Here is a 26268-nt window from a genome sequence, read left to right on the forward strand (position 1 = left end):
AGGGCTAGGATTACAGGTGTGAGCCACCATGCCCGGCCTTATAGATAACTTTTTAAAAAGGTTTTGAGAGATCCAACTTGCCTGAGCTTGTGGTTACAAAAATGTCCTTTCAAGAATCAAGGCATCTGAACACACAACTTTGTAACTTGAAATTATGGGGTGGGAAAAGGGGGGAGCAGGGGAGAACAAAGGTGGCAGGTTTTGTCAAAAAGAGCAGGTGCTGGGTTCAGACGCATAGCCAATGGGTGGAACAGGTGGCAAATGAAGACACTTTTGTCCCCACTGTTGAACCTGCTCCAAATCGAGTGAGATTCTGGGTCTGAAAGAGCTGTAGTTGCTCCATGGAGATGGAGTCAGCATTTCAGAGGAGACCCCAAGATACTGAAGGGTGCTTCTCTCTTGAGGCCTGGTTCATCTTGCATGCCTTTGAAGTCTGGACCTGTGAGCACCCCTCTGTTAAGAAGTGCTAATTGGGCTGAAGTCTGATGCAAATCCCAGAGCCATTCTGAAATTCCCAAAAGTCTGCCCCCACGGCCAAACTCGGGGCAACTTTGGGATCCACCAAGTTCTGTGAAATGCATTTTCTCTCCTGAAAAATGGTGGGATCCAAGCTGATCCCAATTTCGATTAATTATTGAAAAACTTGGAACCTAAACATGATCAGAAAGAAGAAACCTTAAAAGGAATCCAAGCTGGGCACAGTGGCTCACACCTGTAATCCTAGTACTCTGGGAGGCCGAGGCGGGAGGATGGCTTGAGGTCAGGAGTTCGAGACCAGCCTGAGCAAGAGCGAGACCCCGTCTCTGCCAAAAGGAAAGGAAAAAAACCCAGCCGGGCATTGGTATGCGCCTGTAGTCCCAGCTACCTGCGAGGCTGAAGCAGGAGGATGGCTTGAGCCCGGGAGTTGGAGGTTGCTGTGAGCTAGGCTGATGTCACTGGACTCTAGCCCAGGCAACAGAGCAAGATTCTGTCTCAAAAACAGGAATCCAGCCAGGCTCGGAATCCCAGCACTTTGGGAAGTCGAGGCAGGGAGGGTCACTTGATGCCAAGAGTTCGAGGCCAGCCAGGGCAACATCTCTACAAAAAAATTTAAAACTAGCCAGGCATAGTGGTATGTGCCTGTAGTCCTAGCTATTCTGGAGGCTGAGCCCAGGAGTTCCAGGCTGCAGTGAGTTATCATTGCACCACTACACTCCAGCTGGGCTGCAAAGCAAGACCCTGCCTCAAAAGGAAGGAAGGAAGGAAGGAAGGAAGGAAGGAAGGAAGGAAGGAAGGAAGGAAGGAAGGAAGGAAGGAAGGAAGGAAGGAAGGAACAAATTCTCATCACTCAGAGATTAAAACCATTTACGTTAATATTGTATATATTGGTAAGTATCCTTCCAAATCTGTCTGTGCACACAGACAAATGCACACACTTTTTAAATGGGTCCATATTTTAGTACTTGCCTTTCTGCGTCTCAGTGCATTGCAAACATCTGTGTCAACACCTATCCTTCAGCAACATCCTTTTAAATGACTGCAGAATATTCTGCATGGCTTGTGCCTTACTTGGGAGCTATTACCGTTCTGGTGAATACCACATGCTGGAGGGTGGGGTGGGGCGGGAAGACAGCGTCCTCCATAACAAATGCACCAAGCCCTGCTACTCTGGAGAGGTGGGGTGGGGGTTGGCGGGGACGGGTGCAGACGATGGCAGCACTGCCCCGCGGGTCCCGCGGGGATTAAAGCAGACAGCGTGGAAAGCGCTAGGCTGACGCCGGCACGGATGCCGCGGGTGGCATCTTAGACTGTTAAACTGGCCTTGAACTCCTCTGAGTCCTGCTAAGTCCCATATCGGAACGCCTAACTGTGGTTATTCAAAATAAACAGTTTTCCTCTCCAGTCCTCCTCTCATACACTGATTTACTGATTTTCTTTTTCCCGGAATTGGGGGTGAAACAAAACAGAGCCGAGGCGACGGGGAGCCTCGCCCGGCTCGGGGCGGCCCCAGGGGAGGCCCATGAGAGTCGGTGACAGACGGGGCGGGCCCGCGGCTCGGCCTCCCATTGGCTGCCGGGCGCGTCACCTACCGCGGGTGGGACGGAGGCGGGACCAGGGCCAGGGGCCGTGGCTGTGGCCAGGGGCGGTGGCCGCCGCCCCGGGGCGACATGGCGGGGCCCGGGCGCTGGACGCCGCTGCTCCTGTGCCTGCTGCAGGCCGCTCCAGGTAAGCGCGCGGGCCGCGGGAGGGCGAGGGGCCGCGCGGGCGCCCCGGGCCGGGCAGCTCGCACCCTCCGACCGGCTCCGGGAGGGGAACGTGGGCCACCTGCCGCCAGCGTGCTGCTTCCCCGGAGTCAGCAGGCCCGCGTCTTTGAAACTCGTTTCCCGGCAGGAAACTAATCCAGTTTCCCAATTCAGGTCAAGCTTCAGGTGAACTGGAACAAAGACGGCAGCAGTTTAGAAGGCAGCTGCTTTTCTCTATAAAGTGCTTTCCAAGGTGTCCTAAAGCGCTGCCCTCCAGGGTGGGCAGTGGGGCTAGTGGGACGGATGGCCCCGCGCTCCCCGAGGCCCCCTCCCCTTCTCCTCAGGCCTAGGGGATGGAGTGTGGCTCAGACTGTGCCCTGCGGTGGTATTCTAGCAAGACTGGGTTTTTTCCTGGGCCCTTTCTGGCAAACAAGGTGGGAGAGTACCAAATACCTCTGGGTAGGGCCCAATCACCAAACTCCAGCTTCCAGCGCTCCAGCCAGTCCAGGGAGGAGATCCCGAAATTGCCCCCAGGATGTCTTCCTAGTCTTAGATTAACAATTTAAAGAGCTGGAAAGGTCCTTGGACACAATCTAATAATCGTAAAGGCCAACATTTATTGAGCAACTTCTTTGTGCTGACACCACATTATCTTATTTAAACCTCACACCGAGACCGTCCTATGAGGTAGATAGTATTCTCCCTTTTCAGATGGCGAACCTGAGGCTCAGAGCAATTAAGGGAATTGCCCAAGAAGGACAGCAAAGGTGAGACGCACAGAACACAGGAGGCTGAGGCTGAAGTGAGCCTGGCCAGCTTTGGTCTCTCGGGTGGGCAGCCGGAGCATGCTGTCCATCACTGGGTCACTAGGCCAGCCCCAAGATGCCTCCAGCCCCCAGTGCAGTAAGAGTTTTTGCAGCTGATGAGGAGGGACAGTGTACCTGTGGGAGTGGGAGAGTGCAGGAATAGGTCCTCTGTCCCCTGTTTCACTCTCAAACCCAATAATTTTCCTGTCTGGACCTGGCTATACTTTCACATGAGAAATATTTAATGTATACAACAAACTGTGGTATGATGGTTTAGGGTGAAGTGCAGCCAGGTCCAGGTTCAAATCCTGGCTCCCACACAAACTGGCTGTGTAACCTTAGGCTAATTACTCTGTCTCTGAGCCTAATGTCCCCTTCCATGGAAGGGTAAAGAATGACACCTACCCCATAGGGTGGTTTGTCCTGAGGATTGAGTGAGGTTTTGCATATGAAGAGCCAAACCAGTGCCTGGCATCTTTGAAAGGCTCAACAGAGGGGAGCTACTCTAGCTGCTGTTTTTGCGGTGTGGCCAAGCTCAAACTTTGGGACTGTCCTGCCCATAAGGCACCTGACAAGCTGCTTGCAGACAGAGTGGCCTCCTGCCAGTCCCCTGCTAGGAAGTCCAGAAGCTGGGGGCAATGACAGCACCAGCATCATGGTGATCCAGTCCCAGCTAGAGGACACAAGATGGGGGGGGCAAGCGGGCACCCACATTTGGGTGTAAAAGGTCAGGGATAAGCAGCCCAGGCTGTCGAGAGCCATCAGTAGAACTGGGTCCCCACTCCCTGATGCCATTCTACAGCCTGTATGGATTTCCCTCATGATCCATGTGACACTTCAGGGCACTGACTTCTCCATGGGGCCATGAGATCCTAGGACAGGAATGAAGCTGTATTGCTCTTTGAAACTCGTGGCATAGAGTGGTCAGCAGATGTTGACTATCAGTGGTCAATAGATGTTGAAATAATAAACTGAACAGGCCCCATGAGAACCTAGAGGACAGAGTATGGTCAAGAGCTCAGACTTTGGAGTTGGCGAGGTCTGGATTTGAATCTGGTTCTACAACTCATGTTAGCTGAGAGGGCCTGTGTTTTCCTATCTGTAATGTGATGATTATAATTAAACCCACCTCCTACAGGTGCAGCGAGGACTAAACAAGAAAATGCAGGTGAAGTGTTTAGCACACAGCCTGGCTCATAGTTAGAACACAATACACATTAGCTGCCAGTATTAATATTACCATCATCACCACCTCTTAGAGATCTCAAGGAAGACTCCCTGGAGGAAGGGACGTTCGAATCAGGTCTTTCAAGGATTAGATGGTGAACATCAGGCAGTCAAAGATACCTGGGTTCAAAGACATTCAAAAGAATGCAGTGGTTTGGGACAGCAAGAAGGAAAATTGGTTGCAGCCTGGTGAGCCTGTAGCGGTGTCATCAGGGAGAGAACAGTGAGATAGCCTGACGAGGCCTGGTCACATAGGGCCTTACACACCCCGATAAGGAGCGTGGACTTTATTCATGAAACTGGGGAGTGGTGGAATCAGATACGTGTCTCAGGAGATGAGGGCTAGCAGTGAGAAGGCACGTGTCAGGGAGGGGAAGTAGAGGCCAGTTAAAGGTGGTCAGGGAAAGTGTCCCTGAGACAGTGACATCAGAGGGGTGGTGAAAGCAACAAAGGCATGAGCCGGGTGGATATCCAGGGGGAGAACTGGCGAGGCGGAGGGGGAACAGCACGTGCAAAGGCCGGAGGTGGGGGCCGGGCTGGGACGCTCCAGGAAGAGCAAAGGGGCCATGTGGCTGGAGGGCAGGGAGCGAGGGCAGAGCGTGGGTCGGGCTGAGTAGGGCCCTGGAGGCAATTGTAAAGACTGGAGTTTACCTGGATTGAGATGAAAGCTTTCAAGGGTTTAAGCAGAAGAGGGACCCTATCTGACTTTCACTGTAACACTTGCTGCCATGCGGATCAGGGACTGCAGGGACAAGATGTTGTGCTTGTGCGTTTGTTTTTTTAAGAAGGGAAAAAACCCTTTAAATAGTATAAAAGTTGTTTACTGGTGTTTCTGCTGTCACGCGCTTCTGCAAATCAAAATGAAAAAGCAATTAGTAATGGGGCAGTGATCTGAGACTACAGTGCAGACGTTTCATCCAACATTTGGCTGAGAATTTTAGTGTAACAAAGTATGAAGGCATAGTTTTTAAACAGTTATGATCTAGACCAGAACTGAAAACAAAAAAACAGGACCTGGTGAGGTGGCTCATGCCGGTGGTCCCAGCACTTTAGGTGCCTGAGATGTGAGGATCACTTGAGGCCAGGAGTTCAAGACCACCCACCCACAAAAATTTTTTTATAAAAGAAGAATTTAGGCTATAAACTAGGCTTCTCCAACTCCTAGCAACAGAAATTTGGTCAAGTTACATAATTTGTTAGTTCTTATTTACCCATATGTAGATAGAGCTTAGAGTAGTTGATCGACACTCTTCAAGGGGCTATGAAGGTAAATTAAAATGGTGCCTGATACCAATGACAAGGACTTCCTTTTCTGAAGTGATGGGCCTTGCGAAAACACACATACAGGCACACACATGCACTCCATGTCAATACACTCTTCACAGCAATACATGGGTATAGCTGAATCTGCAGAAGGTAGATAAAGCTGTCAGATATCTTCCCTTAAACTAACAGAATTTATATGGCAAACTTTGTATTTGTGTTTTAACCACTCTTGAGTCCAATGTGAAATTCTCGCAAGTGCATTATTAACATTTACACACACACCCATATATATCTGCACACAGCCCATTAATTAATTAGGGGGAATTAAAAACATACTTTCAAGTTAAAAATGAATTTTAAGAAAAAATACATTTACACATCTGAAAGGGATACAAACATGAAATTGTAAAAGAAATAATGACTATAGATGTCATCTGAACTTCCATAGAAACATGCCGCAAATGTGGATGCGGTGGTTGTCCACACTGGGACAAGGTGTTTGGAGAGCCCCCAGTAGAGAGCGGCCAGCACCCCTGGCCTAACGGGAGATGCAGGGGAGCTGGGCATGAGTGTTTACATGTACCTTTCATGGGATGCTACGTTTTTTGTTTTGTTTTTTTTTTTGAGACAGAGTCTCACTCTGTTGCCCGGCTAGAGTGCCACGGCGTCAGCCTAGCTCACAGCAACCTCAAACTCCTGGGCTCAAGCGATCCTCCTGCCTCAGCCTCCCAAGTAGCTGGGACTACAGGCATGCGCCACCATGCCCGGCTAATTTTTTTTTCCTATATATTTTTAGTTGTCCAGCTAATTTCTTTCTATTTTTAGTGGAGACGGGGTCTCACTCTTGCTCAGGCCGGTCTCGAACTCCTGAGCTCAAACGATCCACCTGCCTCAGCCTCCCAGAGTGCTAGGATTACAGGCGTGAGCCACCACGCCCGGCCCATGGGATGCTACTTTTACCTGGCGGATGCCCTAATGCTTAACTGCCTGACCTGTGACCAGGGTCCCTCATGGGGAACTTGTTTATGCTGGCAGATGCTCTTGTGGCTCTTGTCTGCCCTGTGTCCCGTTTATGCCTGCCTGACCACTGTTGTGGTGCTGGGAGCCCGGCCTGTGGTAGCCCCTGGTTCTTCAGATAGAAGGTGCAAATTCATTTCACCACCACAATAGGAAACAAGTTCAAAGATTTATTACTTACAGATCCTGGGCAGGGAGGGCGAGATGAGTCAGAGAGCGGTCCTCCATCCTGGGTCAAAAGAGTCAGGAATGAAGAGTCGGGCACAGAGAAAGTGAGAGTGTGACAACTGGCAGTATTTGTAAGGGACTAGGGCTTGGGTCACTTTAAGTTCCAGGCAAATGCCTGAATGGTCCCTTTAAAGGAAGCAGCAGGAAAGAGGCAGGAGAAATGTCCTTAAGTTCTCATCTCTGGTCCCCCCTGGCCATTGGGGTGTGGTGTTCTGCTTCTAATGCTGGCGGGCAGCAGCCTTTGCTGTGTCACTCCTCTTACACAGGTTGGAAGCAGGGAGGCCTGTTAAGAAGGCTTGTGAGTAATTCAAGTTATCGTAATATTCATTCCTTCACTCCACAGATGTGTATAGTGCACCCACTGTGTGCCTGGGGCCCTTGCTGGCAGGCTCTGGGAACGTGGCTGAGAACAAGACGGAACCCCAGCTCCCTCCTGGTGACCGGGAGGGGAGCGAGCCCGTTAGAAGGTTTCTGTCCCACCGTGTTCTGCTGGGACCCCGAGGTGCAGGAGCTTCCTCTCAGGGCACAGACGGGAGGGCCAAGGGCCTCCTGGTTCCTCAAACTCGAGAGCACCTGACTGCCCTATATGCCACCCCTCAGCTCAGAATGTCCCCTGTTGAGACCAGCCAGGGGCCCCAGGCTTCATGACCTCTTTCTCTCCCCCCGCAGGGAGGCCCCGTCTGGCCCCTCCCCGGAATGTGACGCTGTTCTCCCAGAACTTCAGCATGTACCTGACGTGGCTCCCGGGGCCTGGCAGCCCCGAAGACGTGACCTATTTTGTGGCCTACCAGAGGTAGGGGGAACCTCCAGGCTGGTGGGTGGGGAGGCTCGGGTGGGAGCCAGAGGGGCTTCTCCAGGACAGCCGCGGCCAGCGAGGCGACATGTGGCAGGCATTCAGAGAGGGTCTTCTGATTAAGGCCTGGAGGTGGGAATGTTGTTGAATGGAGAACAGGGCATGGGTGACCGGCCTGCCAGGGACGGGGCTGCATCTTTGAGAAAAGTTGGCTCAGGGCAGGGGTGGAGCTGTGAGGGCCACAGGATGGAAGTCGTGAGTGGCTGCGTGAGGGGCTGGGAGCTGTCCCCAGCCCAACAGCGAGGGCCGGTACGCGGCAGAGGAGCTGCTGCGGGCTCCTGTCGAGCCTGGGGAATTAGGCGTTGCTCAGTGGTCACACTTTCCCCCTGGAGCCTGGACACAACCTTGGGGTCCTGAGCTTGGAAGCCAGGTGGTCGCTGCTGATCCACCTGAAAGTGGAAGCAGGTGCACTGTCTTTGAACATGGATGGAATCACTGGAAGTTCTTTCGTAGGACAGTCGGGATAGAAGCAGGTCCTCAGGAGGATTAGCCTGGGATTGGCGAGGAGCAGAAAGCAGGAAGGGGAAGGAACTACCATGTCCTCGGGACCCCTCCCCCCTGCCACCCACCCCATGCCAGGTGCTGCGGGACTGGCACGAATATTTCACTTCCTCCTCCCAATGCCACCAGGCAGGCACCGTATTTCCCCCGCTTTAGAGATGAGGGGATTGAGCTCAGAGAGGTGCCAAGACTCGTCCAAGAAAGCTGGTCATGGAGCCAGAAGGGGAACCCACGTCTGTCTGACCCCAAAGCTTGTGCTCTTCCTGTTCCGTCACGTCCCTCCGTCCGTGGGATCCAGACGTGAGTGACAGGGCCCGCCCGGGAAAGGACAGACTGGAGAGCCTCCACAGGCAAGAACTGTAGCATCAGTGGGCAGGAAGCAGCCAGCGGGTACCGTGCGGCAGGCACTGTCCACACTGAACGCGTTTAATGTCACAGAGGCCCCATGAGGACGGGTTCAGGACTCCATTTACGGACGAGGAAACTGAAGCCCTGACAGCGTATTTTGCTCAAAGTCCATTTTCTGGTCCTTTGTGATATTAAATACTTTCTTCCTTCTCTTTTATACTGTTTAAACTCCTGTGAGAATGGCAGATATTCTAATTATATTATTATTTTCATTTGTTAGTTGGAATTAGTTTAAAATCCTCTCATCTAGGATTTGATATCAGTGATACTATTCAAATAGGCAAGACAGAATAAATGCTTGGGATTTTTTTTCCTTTTATTTACCAGTTTTCGAGATAATGAATTGGTTCCCCGTCATCTCCCAAAGGTGACTGATTAGTTTGGTTTTTTTTTTACTATCATTATAAACTCCAGTATTTAAACATATCTGGTGGTTTCAATCCATTGCAACTTACTCTGCTCATTGAAGCTTGAATTGCCCCATCCTTGGCCAGTGAGTCTTTTCAAGTTGGCTCCTGAGTCCTTTTAAGTTGCCCCTGGTGGCCTTGGATAGCTTTCTTACTGTCTTAATGACAAGATGTTCCAGCCTCCCCTTGTACAAGTCTTGACCCAAAACCTACCATCAGCCATTTCTCCATTTAGTAGGAAATGGTTTTACAGACCACAATCTATGTGCTGGCTGTGCTGATCACTACTTAGCTACTGCTTTTAGACCTTTTCAGTGAACAGAGTGAGAAATATACCACATAGACATATGTACATAATTCTTAAGATCAAATGCCTAATGAGTTTGTACTGATGCTTCCAATCTAAATTCAGTTCCTTAGGACTTTTACTTAATCTCTTCTATATTATATCTGTATTTTCTTTCTTTCACACTGAGAATCTCGAGGACACAGGAGATGATAAAATTAGAATGACCCATAATTACTCATTGTTTTTATCCCCAAATATATAGCCTCTTATAAGTTACTTGCTCTCCTTACTCTAAGGATTGTTTCTTTTTCTTTAAAACCTTGCAATTTTACTAGACTATGTTTTGGTATTGGCATTCTGGGTGGATATTTTTAAGTACTCAATATTCTCTCTTAATACGTAGTTCCAAGTCTTTATTTCAAGACAGTTTTCTTAAATTATAGTTTCTAGTACTCATTCTGTTCCCTCTCTAGGGACTCACATCATTTGTATGTTGCATCTTTTTCTGTCTTCAATAGTTGTCTTTTTCTGTCATATCCCATTTATTTATTTAAGCTGTTCTCTAAATGGGATAGATTTCACTCTTGATTTTTTTAAAAATGATGTGCTTTTATGTTTGAGATTATTCAACATCTCCTTGATGGTTTTTATCTTGATTACATTTATTTTCCTAAAACTCTCGTCCCTTTTTATCTGACATGTTTGTAACTGAGAATGCACATTTCTTATTATAGCCTTATTGAATTAATTCCATTTTTCTTTTAAAATCAACATTATTGAGTTAAAATTTACATAGAATAAAATGCTCCCATTTTAAAGTTTACAGTTTGATGAGATTTGACGAATGTATACACTCATGTAACTGTAACCACAGTCAAGATCTTACCACAGAAAGACAGCTCTATCACCCCACAAAGTGCCCTGATGCCACCTTGCATTCAGTTCCCCCAGGTCTAGATCTGCCTTCTGACACTGTAGGTTGACTTTGCATGTTCCAGAATTTCACATGCATGCATTTGTATGGCATGTACCCTTTTGTGTCTGTCTCCCTTACTCAGCAAAATGTTTCTGAAAGTCATCCATGGTGTTATATGTATTAGTAGTTAATTCCTTCCTACTACTGTGATTATACTACCATTTGTTTATCCATTTTCCCATCAATGGATATTTGGGCTGTTTCCAGCCCAGGGAATGTATTAGTTTGCTAGGGCTGCCACATGCTCTGCCCTCTAGACCCCCGAAATTCATGTCCTCCTCATATGCAAAATACGTTCACCCCCATCCCAATAGCCCCCAAAGTCTTAACCCATTCCAGCATCTCCTCTAAGTTCAAAGTTTCATCTAAATATTATCTAAATCAGGGATGGGTGTGACTTGCGGCATGATTCATCCTGAGACATAATTCCCCTCCACCTGTGAATCTGTGAAACACACAAGTTATGTGCTTCCAAAATCTAGTGGTGGAACAGGCATAGGATAGACTTTCTCATTCCAAAAGGAAAAATTAGGAAAGATGGAAGGAGTGACAGCCCCCAAAACCTGACAGGGCCAATTCCATTCGACTTTAAGGCTCAGGAATAATCCTCTTTGGCTCAATGCTCTGCCCTCTGGACCCTGCCCCTGAGGCATTGGGTAGCAGGGCAGCAACTCAGGAGACACAGCTTTGCCCCCAGGCCTCGGTGGCCGCAGGCCCTGCCAATCTCTGAATCACCTTTAGGGTCATCCTTCCCTTTTCCTGAAGGATAATGCATGTCCACAGAATCCCACAGGTCTGACAGTCTTCCTTCATTTTGTCCTGTCTCTGTCCCCTTGGGTAAAAGCTGGCAGTGTCTCTGCTGGAATAATCCCGTCTCCATGTCTGGTTTCTGCTTAAGTGGCTGATTAAATCCATGAGTTGCACCGTGATCTCTTTATCACACGGTTTTCCAACCACAACCTTGGTGTTTGCTCCAGAACATGCTTTCTCAGTTTTTGGCAATAGGGTTAGGCTGAGAATTTTCTAAATCTTCAAGTTCTGGTTCCTTGTTGCTTCACAATTCCTGTACTATACCTCTCTTCTCACATTTTATTATAAGCAGTACGGAGAAACCAGGCTCCACCTTCGACACTTTGCTTAGAAATCTTTTCAGCTAGAAATTCAAGTTCATCTCTTTTAACCTCTATTTTCTACAAAACACTAGAACACAACTCAGCCAAGTTCTTTGCCGCTTTATATTAAGGATCCCGTTTCCTCCAGTGTCTGGTAACATGTTCCTCCTTCCCATCTGAAACGTCACCAGTGTCACCTTTAATGTCTATATTCCGACCGACAGTCTCTTTAAGGCAATCAAGGCTTTTTCTAACTAACATGAACCTCAGAACCCTTCCCCTTCTGCCTGTTACCCAGTTCCAAAGCCACTTCCACATTCTTAGGTATCTGTGGCATTAGCACCTCACTTCTGGTACCAAAATCTGCATTTGTTTCACAGAGCAGCCATAACAAAGTACCGCAGACTGGGTGGCTTAGTCATTGGGGAAAGGTAAATTGAAATTTAGGTAAACAGAAATTTACTTTCTCACAGTTCTGGAGGCTGGAAGTCCAAGGTCAAGGTGTGGGCAGGGTTAGTTTCTCCTGAGCCTCTCTCCCTGGCTTGCAGATGGTCACCTTCTTGCTCTGTCCCCACGTGGCCTTTTCTCTGCCTTCACTCCTGGTGTCTCTTCCTCTTCTGATAAGGACACCAGTACTGCTGGATTAGGGCCCCATCCTTGTGACTTCATTTAACCTTAATTTCCTCTTTAAAGTCCTTAATCTTCAAATATAGTCATATTGAGGGTTAGGACTTCAATACGTGAATTTTGGGGGGAACTCAGCTCAGTCCATAACAGAGCTCATATGAATTAAGCTGCTATGAACATTCATGTATAAGCCTTTGTGTAGACATAGGTTTTCGTTTCTCTTGGATAAAGATTTAGGAATAGAATCTAGGAGATTTGGTAACTGAATGTGTAACATTACAAGAAACTGTCATGCTGTATTCCAAAGTGTACCAAGGTTCATTTCCACCAGCAGTGTATGAGAGTTCCAGTTACTCTGCACGCTGGCCAGTGCGTGGTCTGGTCAGACGTTTTTGTTCTAACTATTCCAGTGAGTATGCAGTAGCAATTTGTTTGGCTTCAATTTAGCTTTCCCCAATGACTAATGAAGTTGAACATCTTTGCCTATGCTTATTGGCCATTCATATACCTTCTTTTGTGAAGCGACTATTCAGATATTTTCCCCATTTTTTATTGGGTGGTTTGTTTACTTATTGCACTGTAGGAGTCCTGTACCTGCTTTGGACACAGGTCCTTTGTCAGTGTCTGCTCTGTGAGGGCTGCTCTCTGCTTGCAAGATGGCGCCTTCTCCCCGCCGTACCCTCACATGGTGGAAGGGCCCTTTGAAAGCAGTTGCCCCCATGTTACCCTATTTTATCACTGCACTACAGCTCCTGGATTCACCTTGTTCATGTGATTAGTGTCTCTTGTCCCCTTCCCATCCGATATAAGTTCCTGAGGGGCAGGACCTCCTCTGTCATGCATTGCCAATCCGCCAGTGCCCAGGATAATGCCCAGTGTGCATGTCTCTTCTCTGACCTTGGTGTTCTCAGCAGGGTGGATCCATGGACCTCCATGTTCCCCTGTGACATCCACACAGCACCCAACATGGGCTTGGCATGCAGCAGATGCTAGCTGTAGTGGCCACCAGAGCATCCCTGTGAGGGAGGCACAACAGATGAGGGGCTGAGGCATGGGGCAGGGGCCTGCCTGTGGTCCCAGAGCCAGTGAGGGCAGAGCCAGGATTCCCTCCTCACCTGTCTGGCTCCAGGACCTGAGCTCCTGTGCAGGCTGTTCCTATTCTGTCTCAGCCACTGGCTGCCTGTCTGGATGGACAGACCGACGGGCTGTCAGGCTGAACAGAGGGACGAGCAATCACTGTTCTCCAAACTCTCCAACCCCGAGAGGCTGAGCCCATGGCCCAAGCTCTCTTGTCTCCTCCCCCAGCTCTCCCACCCCCGGACGGTGGCGAAAAGTGGAAAACTGTGCTGGAACCAAGGAGCTGGTATGTCCCATGATGTGCCTGAAGAAACAGGACCTGTACAACAAGTTCAAGGGGCGCGTGCGGGCAGCTTCTCCCCGCGCCAGGTCCCCCTGGGTGGAGTCCGAGTACCTGGATTACCTTTTTGAAGGTAGGTCTGTGGGTAAGGGACAGAGTAGGGGGCTCGGCTCTCCATCCCGTCCAGGGGCGCTGCTGTGTTGATCCCTGTCTCCCACTTCCCCAAAGCAGAGGGCAGCTCTCTGGGGCAGCTCAAGCTGCGGCCCCAGCCCTGGGGCCAGCCCTGGTGAGATGGGGCAGAGGCCAGCAATAGCCTGAGACAGGGTCTGGTAGCCTGTCAGGGAGCTGGGGGAGGTCCAGCCGGCGCCAGCAATTCAGCTTGTACCTCCTGCTAACAATGTCCATTATCCTCTTTTAAGCACCACTTAGGCCATGGACTACACAGGCATATTATATACTTATTCCTATTGTTTTTATGTTTGACTTCTCTGTTTAAGAAACATTTTAAAAAATATTCTGGTTGCAAAAGTATTTTCTGTACATGGTAGAAATGTTGCAGGAAAAGAAGAAAAAGAGAGGGAAAAAAAATCCCCCCTGCTTACCACCAAAATCATGGGTGTTGACATTGGATAAGGACAACACTTTTTTTTGTCAATATATTTTATTTCTAATCCTCACAGCAAACTTGTGAAATTCACTTTCATCAACCCATTTTAAAAACTAAAGCAAGACTCGTGGAAGCTAAGTAGCTTGCCGGGATACACTGTAAGTGCTGGATGTCAGAGGTGAATTTGGATCTTTCTGGTCTTGGGCAAGGCCCTGGGCCAGACTCAAGAGTGAGGGACAGTGGTGACATGGAGAAGATAAGTACCCAGACAGTGCCCTCGAGGGGCACAATGCTGCCCAGGCTTCTCAAAATGTTTGAGGGCAAAAATTGGGCGTGAAGAGAGGAGAGGGAGCAATGAATGAAGAATGGCAGGAGAAGATGGTAGATAAAGAAGAAGAGATGATTCGGATCGAAAGAAGCTGGCTAGGTGGATGGATGGAAGGAAGAAAAGGATGGAGGTTAAGAAGAGAGGAAGTATGAAGAGGAGGGAGGAGGCAATGGAAGGCTATGAGGAAGGAAACAACTAGAGATAGAGGATAGGAAAGTGTGTTCGTCAAGGTTCTCCAGAGAAACAGAACCAACAAGAGATATAGGGATATAATGTTAATAAGAGGAGATTTATTATGGGAATTGGCTCATGCGATTATGGAGGCCTAAATGTTCTACAATATGTGGTTGGCAAACTGGAGAACCAGGAAAGCTGGTGGTGTAGTTCAGTCCATGTCCGGAGGCCTGAGATCCAGGGGAGCCAACAGTGTCACTCCCAGGCTGAGGCCAAAGGCCTGAGAACCAGAGGGGCCACTGGTATAAGTCCCAGAGTCCAAACACCCAAGAACAAGAAATTGCAATGTCCAGGGCAAGAGAAGATGATGTACCAGCTTAAGAAGAGAGACAGAAAATTTGCCATTCCTTTGTCTTTTTGTTCTATGTGGGCTCTCAGCAGATTGCATGATTCCCCCTGCCCCCTATTGGTGAGGGCAGATCTTCTCTGCTCAAGCTACTGATTCAAATGCCAATCTCTTCTGGAAACACCCTCATAGACACACCCAGAAATAATATCTTATCAGCTATCTGGGCACCCCTTAGCCCAGTCAAGTTGACACATCAAATTCACCATCACAGAAGGAAAGGCAGGTGGGTGATCAGTGGGTAGACAGTATAGAAGAAAAGCTGGACATCTAGGACGGGGAGGAAGGGCAGGGGCAAAGGAGAAGTGAAGAAGGAAGGAAGGAAAAACAAGAAGGAAGAGTATATAGGAGGACAGGAAAGAAAAGCAGAATGGATGGATGGGAAGGACGGATGAGTAGAAAAGGCTGACTGGCTAGATAAAAGGAAGGAAGTGTAAATTAATTAGAACAAAAGATGAGCAGGAAGGAAGGAATGTTGGCTAGAAAGGATGATTGGGAAGAAAGGAAGGAAGGTTGGGAAGGAAGGAAGGCTGTCTGGATAGAAGAATGATGGATGAACCACTACAGTGGTTGGATGGACAGGAGTAAAAGATTAGAAGAATAGGAGGAAAGACACAAGAGGGACATTAAATTTTTTAAATTTTTAATTTCTCCTGATTATCTGGCAGCACATCTCAAACTCCAGAATGGCCCTTCCCGCTTCTACACTCCCTCCACACTTTTCCTGCTCTCATCTGTAGCCCTGGTCACTTTGTTTCTTGAATTTTGGTAGTTTGCATATTTCACTTCTTCCTAAGCTCACAGCTCCTGGGCATCAGGATTCAAGGAGGTCTTGTGTCCCCATTGCCCTCGGCTCCCTTCCCAGGGCTTGACACATAGTCAGTGCCCACCAGGTGTTTCCTGAACATGTAAGTAGTGGCACCACGGAGCAGCCACATGTTCATCCCGAGCACAAACACAGGGTAAGATGACCAGTGCAGGCAGAGATCCTTGCTGGCTGGGAGCCCAGGAAAGCTGCATGGAAGAAGTGGTATTTCAGCTAGAACTTGGAAGATGGGGTCTTAGTTTTCTCTGGCTGCTGTATTCCTTGTCACATTGCCCCCTCCATCTTCAAACTGTTGGGCAAGCCTAGATGGCCTTCAACAGACTGTCAGTAGAAATGTGGACGTTCAGAAGGAAACGAGGAACATTACAGAGGAAACCTAAATCACTTTCAAGAATACCTAAGTCATTGTGAAGAGACTATTGGTGGAAATCTGCACGTCAAAGACCCTGCTTCGCAAGGTGAGGAACCTGTTTCTGAAAACTGGAGAAAGGGATATCCTTGTCACACGCTGGCAGAAAGCTTAGCAGAATTGTGTCCTGCAGGCACGTAGGGAGCAGAACTTGTAAACAATGAACTTGCCTATTTATCTGAGGAGATTTCCAAGTAAAGTGTTGAAGGTGTGGCCTCGTTCCTTCCTGCTGCTCATAGTAAAATGCGAGGGAGAGAGAGACAGAGAGAGAAATGGAGAGAAGAATTTAAATAAAAAGGAACCAGGACTTGACAATTCGGGAAATTCTCAACCTATCCAGATGGCAAAAGACCTTAAAATAAAGAGATTGCTTCCAAAAGTGTGACAGAGACACAGCTGAGTGTGCGACTGTACCATCTTTTACTGAAACCCCAGAACGATCAAAACATTAAAGTATTCAAAAGGCTGTTTCAAGAGGTTAAAGGTGTGACTCACAGGGCCCCTCAGTCAACCCAGGGGACCCCTAGGAAGCTGAAGAGCATCGTTCCTCAGCCGTCTCAGCTAAAGCCACAAGTAGGAAAGGACTTATCTTGAGAAGGATTTGTGGCCCTGGCCTTTGTCTAATGGAGTGGATCCCACGACATCCACAGGAGACCCCTGAAGGTCTTGAGAACTCGATACCTGCAGAAACGCTGCTAGCTTGAACTAAAAGGAACAGAGAGTTTGAAATCAAAGGCAGCTTTGAACTCCCCACTTTCTACTGGTGAGATGCAGCTGCTGTAACTACTTTGCTAATACCAGCTGCCTTTAGTGAAAGCGGAAGGATGACTCAGAGGGTGGAATCAGGAGCTCAAAGGGCAGTGCTGAGAGCCAAGAAGAATTACTCCCAGGTCTTAAACCTCATGGAGTTTTCTTGGCTGAATTTTGAAACTGCTGTGGGTCATTACTCCATTTTACCTTCTGTTTCCCCATGTTTGAACCAGATCGTCTGTAACTGTGATCCTGTGCCTGTCCCACCATCAGGAACCAGTAACTTGTTCTTTTGTTTTATTGGCCCGAAGATGGAGAGAAATTGTGCCCCAGGAGTTGTACTGATTGGATTACAGCCAGAGTCTCATCTGATTCTGATTTAGATATTGTTGATGATAAGATTCCGGAATTTGAGTTGATGCTATAGTGAAATGAGACCTTGGGTGGCCTTGGGATGGGGTGAACATATTTTGCATTTGAAAGGGATATGAATTTGGGGGAGCCAGAGAGAGGACCAGGGTAGGCAGAATGACTCCCCAAAGATGTTGTGCCCTAATCCCTGGAGCCTGTGAGTATGTTAGATGTTCGTTTGTGATGTTCGTATTGCATGGCAAAAAGGATTTTACTTAAGGTTATGGATTGCTATGGTTTGACTGTCCCCTCCAAAACTCATATTGAAATTTAATTGCCCTTGTGATGATATTAAAAGGTGGGATTGTTTTGAATAAGAGGTGATTAGGCCATAAGGGCTCTGCCCTCATGTTGGATTAATGACTGTTTCTTGGGAGTGGGTTTGTTATCGTGACCGCGGGTTGTCATAAAAGCAGGTTCAGCCCTCTCTTACCCTTCTGCTTTCTGCCATGGGGTGACACAGCAGGAAGGCCTTGACAGTCACCAGCACCATGCTCTTGGATTTCTGGGCTCCAGAACTGTGAGCCAAATAAATATCTGTTTATTGTAAATTACCCAGTGTGTGGTGCTCTGTTACAACCGCAGAAGACAGACTGAGACACGGCCCTGAAAATAGTGAGATTATCCTGGATTACCCAGATGGCCCCAGTCTAATCCCGTGAGCCCTTAAAAGCAGAGAACTTTCTCCAGCTGGAAGCAGAAGAGACATAGCAGAAGGAGATGTCAGAGAGATCTGACCTGTAAAGATCTGTGCCATTTCTGGATGGCATTTCCAGATGTGAGACCCGGAGCAAAGGAGCCAGTTGAGCCCACCTGGACTTCTGCTGTTTAGAACAGTGAGAGAACGAGTTTGTGTTGTTTGAAGCCCACTACATTCGGGGTGACGTGCTGTGGCAGCAAAGGAAACTAGTGCAGACAGGCAGGATCCTGCCAGGCCAGAGACGTGTGGAGGGCACCCAGGTGGAAGGGACAGCAAGAGTAAAGGCAGGTCAGCTGTGAGCTGAGCCAGGTCATTTCACCTTTCTAAGCCTCAGTTTTCTCTCGTATAAATTGGGAATCGTGATACCTCCCTCCCAGGGTCAGTGCGAGGCTTACATGGCTGTAAAGCACTTGATGTCCAGGGAGTGTTGGACACGTGCTAGTGTCCCTCTTCCCTTTCCAGGAAAGCTCTCTGGCCTGGACAGAGGCAAAGGGCCCTGACAGGTCTGCTCTGTTTCTGTTTCTGCAGTGGAGCCGGCCCCACCCGTCCTGGTGCTCAACCTGACAGAGGACATCCTGAGTGCCAATGCCACGTACCAGCTGCCCTCCTGCATGCCCCCACCAGAGCTGAACTACGAGGTGGCATTCTGGAAGGAGGGGTCCAGAAATAAGGTGGGAAGATGCTTTCCTGCCCCAGGGTCAGCCCCCCCCCTGACCCCACCAAACCCTGGTGCCCCTAACCCCCCAGGCTGCCCCTGCATGTCCCCTCCGGGAAGCCTTCCCCACACAGCCCTGACTCTGGCAGGCAGCCCCGGCCTGTGGCCCACCCTGCCCTTGTCCACAGAAGAGACCAAGTACAGGGAGGGCATCCTGCCTCTGCACGGTGCAGGGGCCAACAGCACAGCAGTTTTCTACCTGATCTTTTTTTTAAATTATGAACCTCCCCCTTTTTCCCTAATAAGATCTGATTAAAGTATGATAAGCTCCAAGAAGCCTACTTGCCCAGCTAGTCGCCAGGTTCAGTACAGAAAAGCCAAGAAATGTAGATAAGCTCTAAGAAGCAAACCAAAGCTACCCGGAGATGACCACAAATGACTCTGGCGTGCATCCACGTTCACGCTCGTTTCCTTTGTATGCATGTGTGTGTATCTGTATTTATTTATCTGCGGTGAGGGTTGGCAAACTTTTTCTGTAAACGGCCAGAGAGTAGCTATTTCTGGCTTTGTGTGACGGGCTTACAGTCGCTCAGGACAACTCAGCTCTGCAGTTATAGCACTAAAGGAGCCATAGCCAATATGTTTAAGGATGTGCATCACTGAGTTCCGGTAAAGTTGTTTACGAAAACAGGTGTCAGGTCAGATTCTGCCCATGGGCTGCAAGTTACTGACACCACCTCTTACTCATCCTCAGTTCCATGAGACTAAACCAACATTCACACTCCCAGGTTCCTGGGTACTCTGGATCCTGGAGGTATAGATCTGAATCCAGTGTGATGCCTGCCTTTAACAACCTCACAAATATTCTAGACCAGCACTGTCCGATAGAAATATAATGCAAGACACATTTTATTTTATTTATTTATTTTTTGAGACAGAATCTCTCTCACCCAGACTGGAGTGCAGTGGTGTGATCAAACTCGCAGCAACCTCAAACTCCTGGGCTCAAGCGAGCCTCCTGCCTCAGCCTCCGAGTAGCTGGGACCACAGGAATGTGCCACAACGCCCAGATAATTTTTTAATTCTTTTCTTTTGTAGAAATGGGGGTCTTGCTATATTGCCAGGCTGGTCTGGAACTCCGGGCCTCAAGTGATCCTCCTTCCTCAACCTCCCAAAGTGCTAGGATGACGGGCATGAGCCACTGCACCCAACCCAACCCATATGGAATTTTAAATGCTGTGCATTAAATTAAGTAAAAAGAGACAGGTGATTTTAATTTTAATCACAGATTTTATTTCATCCAATATAATGTTATCATTTCAACATATAATTAAGGTAAAGTTATTGAGATATTTTACATTTTTTCACTGCATCTTTGAAATCTGATACGTGTTTTATACTTAGAGCACATCTCAGTTTGGACCAACCACACCCCGTGTGCTCAGGGCCACATGTGGCCCGTGGGTACTGAAATGGACAGTGCAGCTGCAGGGTTTTCTGTGCCTCTGTGGCTGAATGACCCCCATCCCCAACAGACTGGGAATCCTGAGGAATCTGTTCCTCAACGTGGGGACCTGCAGGTCATGGTGGGGCACACACGGGAGTGACTCTGAGGGATGGGCTGCTTTGAACCCTGGAGACTGAGCTGAAAAGGAAGCAGGTGGTGTTGAACAGTGCTCCCTCAACACTTGAATTTGTATGTAAGGAAGAAAAGAAGGTTCTGGAATCACAACCCTACCCGGCCTGCCACCCCTGTCCTGTCCTGGCTGTGGGGAACCAGCCCCAACCGCAGCTCTCTCACCTCTGCTTCTCTCTCCAAACAGACTCTATTCCCAGCCACCCCCTACGGCCAGCCAGTCCAGATCCCCCTCCAGCCAGCCACCAGCGAACGCCACTGCCTCAGTGCCAGAACCATCTACACCCTCACTGTCCCCAAATACAGCGAGTTCTCTAAGCCCACCTGCTTCTTCCTGGGGGTCCCAGGTGGGTGCAAAGGGGTGCAGAAGTGGGGACTTCCTCCCGGGCCTCAGGAGCTGCAGGGTGTGGCGGTGAAGAGCATGAGTCTAGAGATAGACTCGCCTGGGTTAAAACCACAGCTCACTGTGCATCTCCAGGCAGCTTACATAACCTCTCTGAACCTTGGTCTCCACAATCGGTAGGACAGGTTCATTCTTAGGAGGATTAACCATGCAGTGTACATGAAGCGTCTAGCACATGCTCGCTGGGTAGACAGGAGCCACCGCTGCGTCTGTAGTTATTGCCATTTTTCCCTCCTCAGGAGCCAGCTGGGCATTCCTGGTCCTGCCGTCACTTCTGCCCCTGCTGCTAGTAATTGCCACAGGGGGTGTCATCTGGAAGAGCCTCACAGGGGACCCCTGGTTCCAGCAGGCAAAGATGCCACAGGCTCTGGTATGGCAAATCTGGGGTGTCCTGCCGGCGGGGAGGGCGCTGGGAGAAGGGAGTGGGCCGGGATGAGGAGTGGCTCACCCAGAGCATCAGGATGGTCCAGACTGCGAGATGCCTCCTGTCTCCGTGTCTGTTTCCACCGCTAGTGCATTCAATTGGCACCAAATAAAGTAGCAAATATGCCCAGGAGGAAGGGGAGCCTTAGATAACTTCTCAGTAAGGATCCGTCAGGTGCTGAGTGGAGGGGGAAGGACAGCACCGGGACGAGACGGACGTGTTAGAAGGGTCCCAGCGCTCAGCTCACAGTTAACCGAGGAGGAGCCTCGCCCAGTCTGACCTTGGAACTTGCTCGCCTAGGATCTGGGGCCCAGCTGGGGCAGGGGCAGCGGGGAGGTCGATGGGCAGCCTTGTTCAGATGTGGTGGGCCAGTGAAGCTCGGCCATAGGGGAGGCTCAGTGGACACCCCGATGGGCTCAGGGGCTTTGAGGATGGTTGTGGGTGTCCCTGTATTGTGATAGCACTAATTGTCAGACGATGACCTCGGGTAGACACGTCTGTGCCCTGCTCTGTCCCCTCAGCCTTCCCACTAAGGTGCACCCCAGCCAGATGTCCCACACACAGCGCCCAAACCCTGGGGGCTCTCTCTGGCCTCTAGAGCCCACTCTGCCTCGGCACGTGGCAGGCGTCAGGGAATTAGCAGCGCCACCAGCTCCCACCTCCCCCGGCAATGGCTGGCGGGAGCTGCGGCTAGATGCCCCTGGCGCCTGTCCCCTCGTGGGATGGCTCTGAGGTGCATGTGCTCCAGCGGCACCTGAGTCCCCCACAGGATTCAGCGGCAGCTGCCCTCGCGCTGGGTGCCCGATACCCCCTCACTGGCTGCTCCCACACTCCCTTCCTGGTGTGTCCTGGTCTCACCCCTAAAAAAACTACTTACACCCGAGTCCTTGTCTCAGGTCTATTTCTAGGGGAACAGTAACAATTGTGCTCAGGAAGCCTGAGTTGTCTGCTCTTCTCTCCCTGCCCCGAATCAGGACTTCTCTGGACACAGACACCTTGTGGCAACCTTTCAGCCCAGCGGACCAGAGTCCCTGGACGACTTGGTCCTCTGTTCCCAAAAGGAACTGGCTGGAAGAGCCAGGCTGACCCCTAGAGTGATGGCCCCGGCCACCCTATGGGCAGGATCAGAGAAGGATGGTGCTGAGGATGAGGAGGATGCAGAGGATGCAGATGATGGTGTCAGTCTCCAGCCCTACATCGAGCCTCCCCCTTTCCTGGGGCAAGGGCACCAGGTGCCAGGGCACCATGAAGATGCAGAGGGGCTGGACTCAGGGAGGCCCTGGGCTCCTCTGGTCCCGGGCGAAGGCTCCTGTACTGGGGACTCTTCAGACCGAAGCTGGGCCAGCACTGTGGACTCTTCCCCCTGGGATGAGTCTGGGTCCTCTGGCTGCTTGGCCAAGAAGGGGCCAGACCAAGGGCTGGGACAAGACGGGCATGGGGAGCCCCTGCCACCACCTGAATTCTCCGGGGACTCGGGTTTCCTGGAAGAGCTTCCAGAAGATGCCCTCTCCCCCTGGTCCGCCTGGGGCTCCTCATCACTGGGGCTGGATCTGGTCCCTGGGGAGCCCCTAGTTTCTCTGCGGACATTGACCTTCTGCTGGGACAGCAGCCCTGAGGAGAAAGAGGAGGAGGAAGAGGAGGAGGAGGAAGAGGAGGAGGAGGAGGAGGATGACGAGGGCAAGAGTGGATCAGAGATTGATGACAGCGGTGCTGGCAGCTGGGGGGCTGAGAGCACTCTGAGGACCAAGGAAAGGATGCTGGGCCACTACATGGCCAGGTGAGCTGTCCCCAGCTTCCCACCGAATCTGGTGCTGCTGTCACAGCTACTGGGCTTCCCAAAGACCAGAGAAGACACCACTGAAACTGGAGAGCGTACGCACCTTCCCGAGGCAGTGGAGGGTCGTTGTGGCACTTCAAGGACCCCCCACCTAGAGGCTGTTTGTCAGTCGGGTCTGGCAGTAAGATGCCACCCCTTCCCATGACCCACCCGTTTTAGGCTGAGCTCTAAAAGGGGTAGAGACAGGGTGGGCTGAGGTCAGAGGTTGGTTGGGTGTCACATCACTCCGCTGTCTCTGGGGTGACAGTTCAGGCAGAAAAATCATCCCTGGACAATGTGAAACAGGTGAGGTCAGGTCACTGTGGACATCAAGGACTGACACCACCAAGGTGCCATCTGGAATTTGGGGAGGGCTGGCCCTGCCGTAGGCACATCTGGTGTATCGGAGCCTCATGGCTTCCCCAGCACTGCTGAGGTCCCTCCGCCCCAGCTCTCAGCCTCCTGGTTGATGGGCACCCTAGGGTGGGCCCCGATAAAAAAAATCCAGGTGGCCAAGGGTGTTGGAGGGGAAGGGAAGGGAAGGGGCGGTTGTCATTCAAATCCTGATCTTTGGAGTCACAGCATTGCACGGTATTTAACATCAGGCAGACCTGGGTTCGAATCCCAGCTCTGCCATTTACCAGCTGTGTGATCTTGGGCAAGCTGCCTTCCTTCTCTGTACCTCGGTTTCCTCATCTGCAGCTACTGCCTGGGGTGCAGTGAGGGTTCAGGGAGATCCCAGGTGTGTGCAGCATGGGCCTGCCTGGTGCTCTCTATATGGTGGCTGGTAGAATTCTCCATCCATCCAGGCTCCAAAGAGACCCTGGACATCTCCTACCTGTGACCCCTAAATCCAGAGCAACTGGGAGCCGTCGCCTTTCAGCTCATCTGACCTGTGGTCTCCCCCACTCCCTGCCCTCCTCCTTGTCAGGAGACTGAACTCTCAGAAGCCTGAGCCCCAGCCAAGGGGGACCAGGGTCCCTCCCCCTTTACCCAGCCATGGGAACATGCTTCCCAAGGAAGTAACAAAGTGGTCCACCTTCCAGGGGCCTGATTTGTCGGGGTGGGCAGGGATTGGACTTCTGGGCCTGTAGTCCTGTCTTGGACAGCACTTTAGACTCTGCAGTTGACCGATGTGGTTGGGAAGAAGTCCCACTCCCCCTTCCAGTTACGAGAAACCAGTGTCTTCTGGATACAGGTGACAGTCCTTACCTCGGGTGGTGATGCGTCCTCAGTTAACCTACACCCACCTGTATATGGACGAGCATAGCTGAGTTTTCACCCATAGGACTGAGATGTTTGTCTGTTCTGTGGCCATGTGACCTGCCAGGACTTACATTTCTCCATCTGCGAAGAAAGGATCTTCTTAGCCTTTTTACCCACAGAGCTGTGTTGTATTGAGGACACTGTGAGGATATAGCATTAAATGACAGATCTGGAAAAACATCTTAAGGCATCCGGTCCAAGGGTTCTCAAACCATGTGCCCAATAGGCTGTGGGCTTCAGTTGCAGGGGGAACCTCGGGGCTACAGGACCCCCAACTCACACAGAGCAGCCTCACTGTGCCCCGATTTACATACAGTGGCCTTGCACTGAGGTCGTTTAGGGGGTTCCGCTGCTAAAGAAAAAGTTAGCAAACCACTTTTTTAATTGAACACCTATCTTGTTTCAAATGAAGCAGCTGAGGTCCAGAGTGGCAAAGGCGCTTGCCCCAGGTCACCTGGCAATGCCCCAGTGACTTATTGTGTGTGTCCTCAAGGGTGAGGTCTTTGGTCTCTGCCCAGCCAGGCCAACCCCTGACCTCTTGGCCATGTCAACAAAGTATGAAGAGCTCAGCCAGGGTTTCCGAGGGTCACTAAGGGGGCAGGAGGCCTGCAGCACTGCTGAGGCATGTGTGCCCGAGTGTACACACACACACACACACACACACGCACGCACACACACACACACATCCAGACGGGCTCGTCTCCCCAGGGGGTTTCCCTGCAATGCTTGTCCACACCCGTGAGCCCAGAAGAGGAAGAACAAACTGAAACCGTGGAGCTCAGGAAGGCTGTGGCTTAGGGCCAGTCTGAGGCTGAGGTTCTTTCTGGGACTCAGCCGAGCTGCTTCATGGAGGTAATTTCAAAAAAAGTAAAAGCTGTCATCACTGTTGCCTTAGGTTTGTATGAAATAACCACTTTATTTCTAATCTTAAACTTTGTTATTTTTGTCGACTTTGAATTTTTTTCAAACTTTAACGAACAATGAAACATTAGGGAAGTGTTAGGAAAGGGCATGATAATCAATATAATAATTTGTCTCGTGTGCTCAGCACTTAACTGTTTACAAAGCCCTTCTACGCACACACTGGTGGGAACCACACAGTGTGGGCGGGGCCTGCACTGGAAGGAAAATCGGGTGAAAAGTGCGTCGTGTCTCAGGTCAAAGCAACATGTAAATGCTTTAGAGTACTGAGAAGATTGTATATTGTTCTTACATATTTGTATTTATTTCTAATTTTCTTCTATGTTTATATCATGTTTGAATACTATCCTCATGCTTGTTGGCCTTTACCCTAAACTGTTTAAATAAAGAGCTCTATTTTTGGAGAAAAAAGTATAACTGAATGGAAAAGTGTATGCTCTTGTCTTTCAAAGGCTGCTCGCTAGGCTTTTGGGAAACCTAGCAGTTAAGACCACAGGGGTCTTGGGGTGGGTCCCCAGAAGCAGACCCGGCGGTGCGGGGGTACAAGGCGGTACAGTGATTCCAGGTGACCCTAGTCGGGAGTGGGACAGCAAGACAGGGAAGGGAAGGTGCGTGACGAAACAGGGGCCTCCTGGAGGAGCCTTGGAAGTCAGTGCGGGACACACTTCAGGTCTGTTCCCCCTGCCAGGGCCAGGAGCCGGGCAGTGGAGCCACGGCCTCCCATCAGTCCTGTGTAGAGGCTGCTCCCTGAGGCAGAGTCGCAGGTACTTGCAGGTGGAAACCATCAAGCCGATGCACAAGACAGGTGAGTGCCATGGGGCTGGGGTAGGGTCTCCAACAAGCGTTGCCTGTCACAGCGGAGCCCGGGCTGTGTGCTCACCGCCCTGGCAGCGTACCCAATGGCAGCTGTGGTCCGTGGAAAGATACCCAACAGCACCTGCATGCCTGGCCTTGCAAACCCAAACTCATGCCAGTAGCTCTCTACATGGGAGGGTCTCGCAGCTTCCAGCGACTGTCCCAGGGCCCTGTGGTGACCATCTAGCACTGTGTCTTCAGGGGCTGATCCAACAAGTCCCTTTCCCTGGAATTTGGAAGTCTTCCTGGCTGGCTGGGCTGGGGACAGGTATGGTTCCACACTGCTACGGCCACATTTCCCACCCTGAGAAACAGGAAAGACTAGTCTGCAGATGAGACAAGAAAGGGGGCTGCCGCGTGAGATGCAGCTTCCCTAGTCCTGCTG

General features: G+C 50.3%; 1 protein-coding gene across 1 annotated transcript; it reads left to right on the plus strand.

Moving 5' to 3' along the window:
- The first annotated feature begins 2115 nt into the window (after window positions 1-2115).
- On the plus strand, window positions 2116-24747 carry IFNLR1 (interferon lambda receptor 1). The gene is made up of 7 exons (XM_045546006.1): window positions 2116-2205; window positions 7436-7559; window positions 13245-13429; window positions 18436-18578; window positions 20386-20545; window positions 20841-20971; window positions 22000-24747. Exons 1-7 carry the CDS (start codon window positions 2148-2150, stop codon window positions 22804-22806), a joined length of 1608 nt encoding a protein of 535 aa, XP_045401962.1. The 5' UTR covers window positions 2116-2147; the 3' UTR covers window positions 22807-24747.
- Window positions 24748-26268: the final 1521 nt, after the last annotated feature.

This window comes from Lemur catta, chromosome 3 (assembly GCF_020740605.2).
Source record: "Lemur catta isolate mLemCat1 chromosome 3, mLemCat1.pri, whole genome shotgun sequence".
NCBI classification, from domain to species: domain Eukaryota; kingdom Metazoa; phylum Chordata; class Mammalia; order Primates; family Lemuridae; genus Lemur; species Lemur catta.

Bases quoted from the DNA above. Each gene is read 5' to 3' on its own strand.
- IFNLR1 (XM_045546006.1), top strand. From the start codon at position 2,148: ATGGCGGGGCCCGGGCGCTGGACGCCGCTGCTCCTGTGCCTGCTGCAG. The intron at 13,430-18,435 runs GTAGGTCTGTGG...CTGTTTCTGCAG, and splicing joins CCTGGATTACCTTTTTGAAG to TGGAGCCGGCCCCACCCGTC. The intron at 18,579-20,385 runs GTGGGAAGATGC...CTCTCCAAACAG, and splicing joins AGGAGGGGTCCAGAAATAAG to ACTCTATTCCCAGCCACCCC.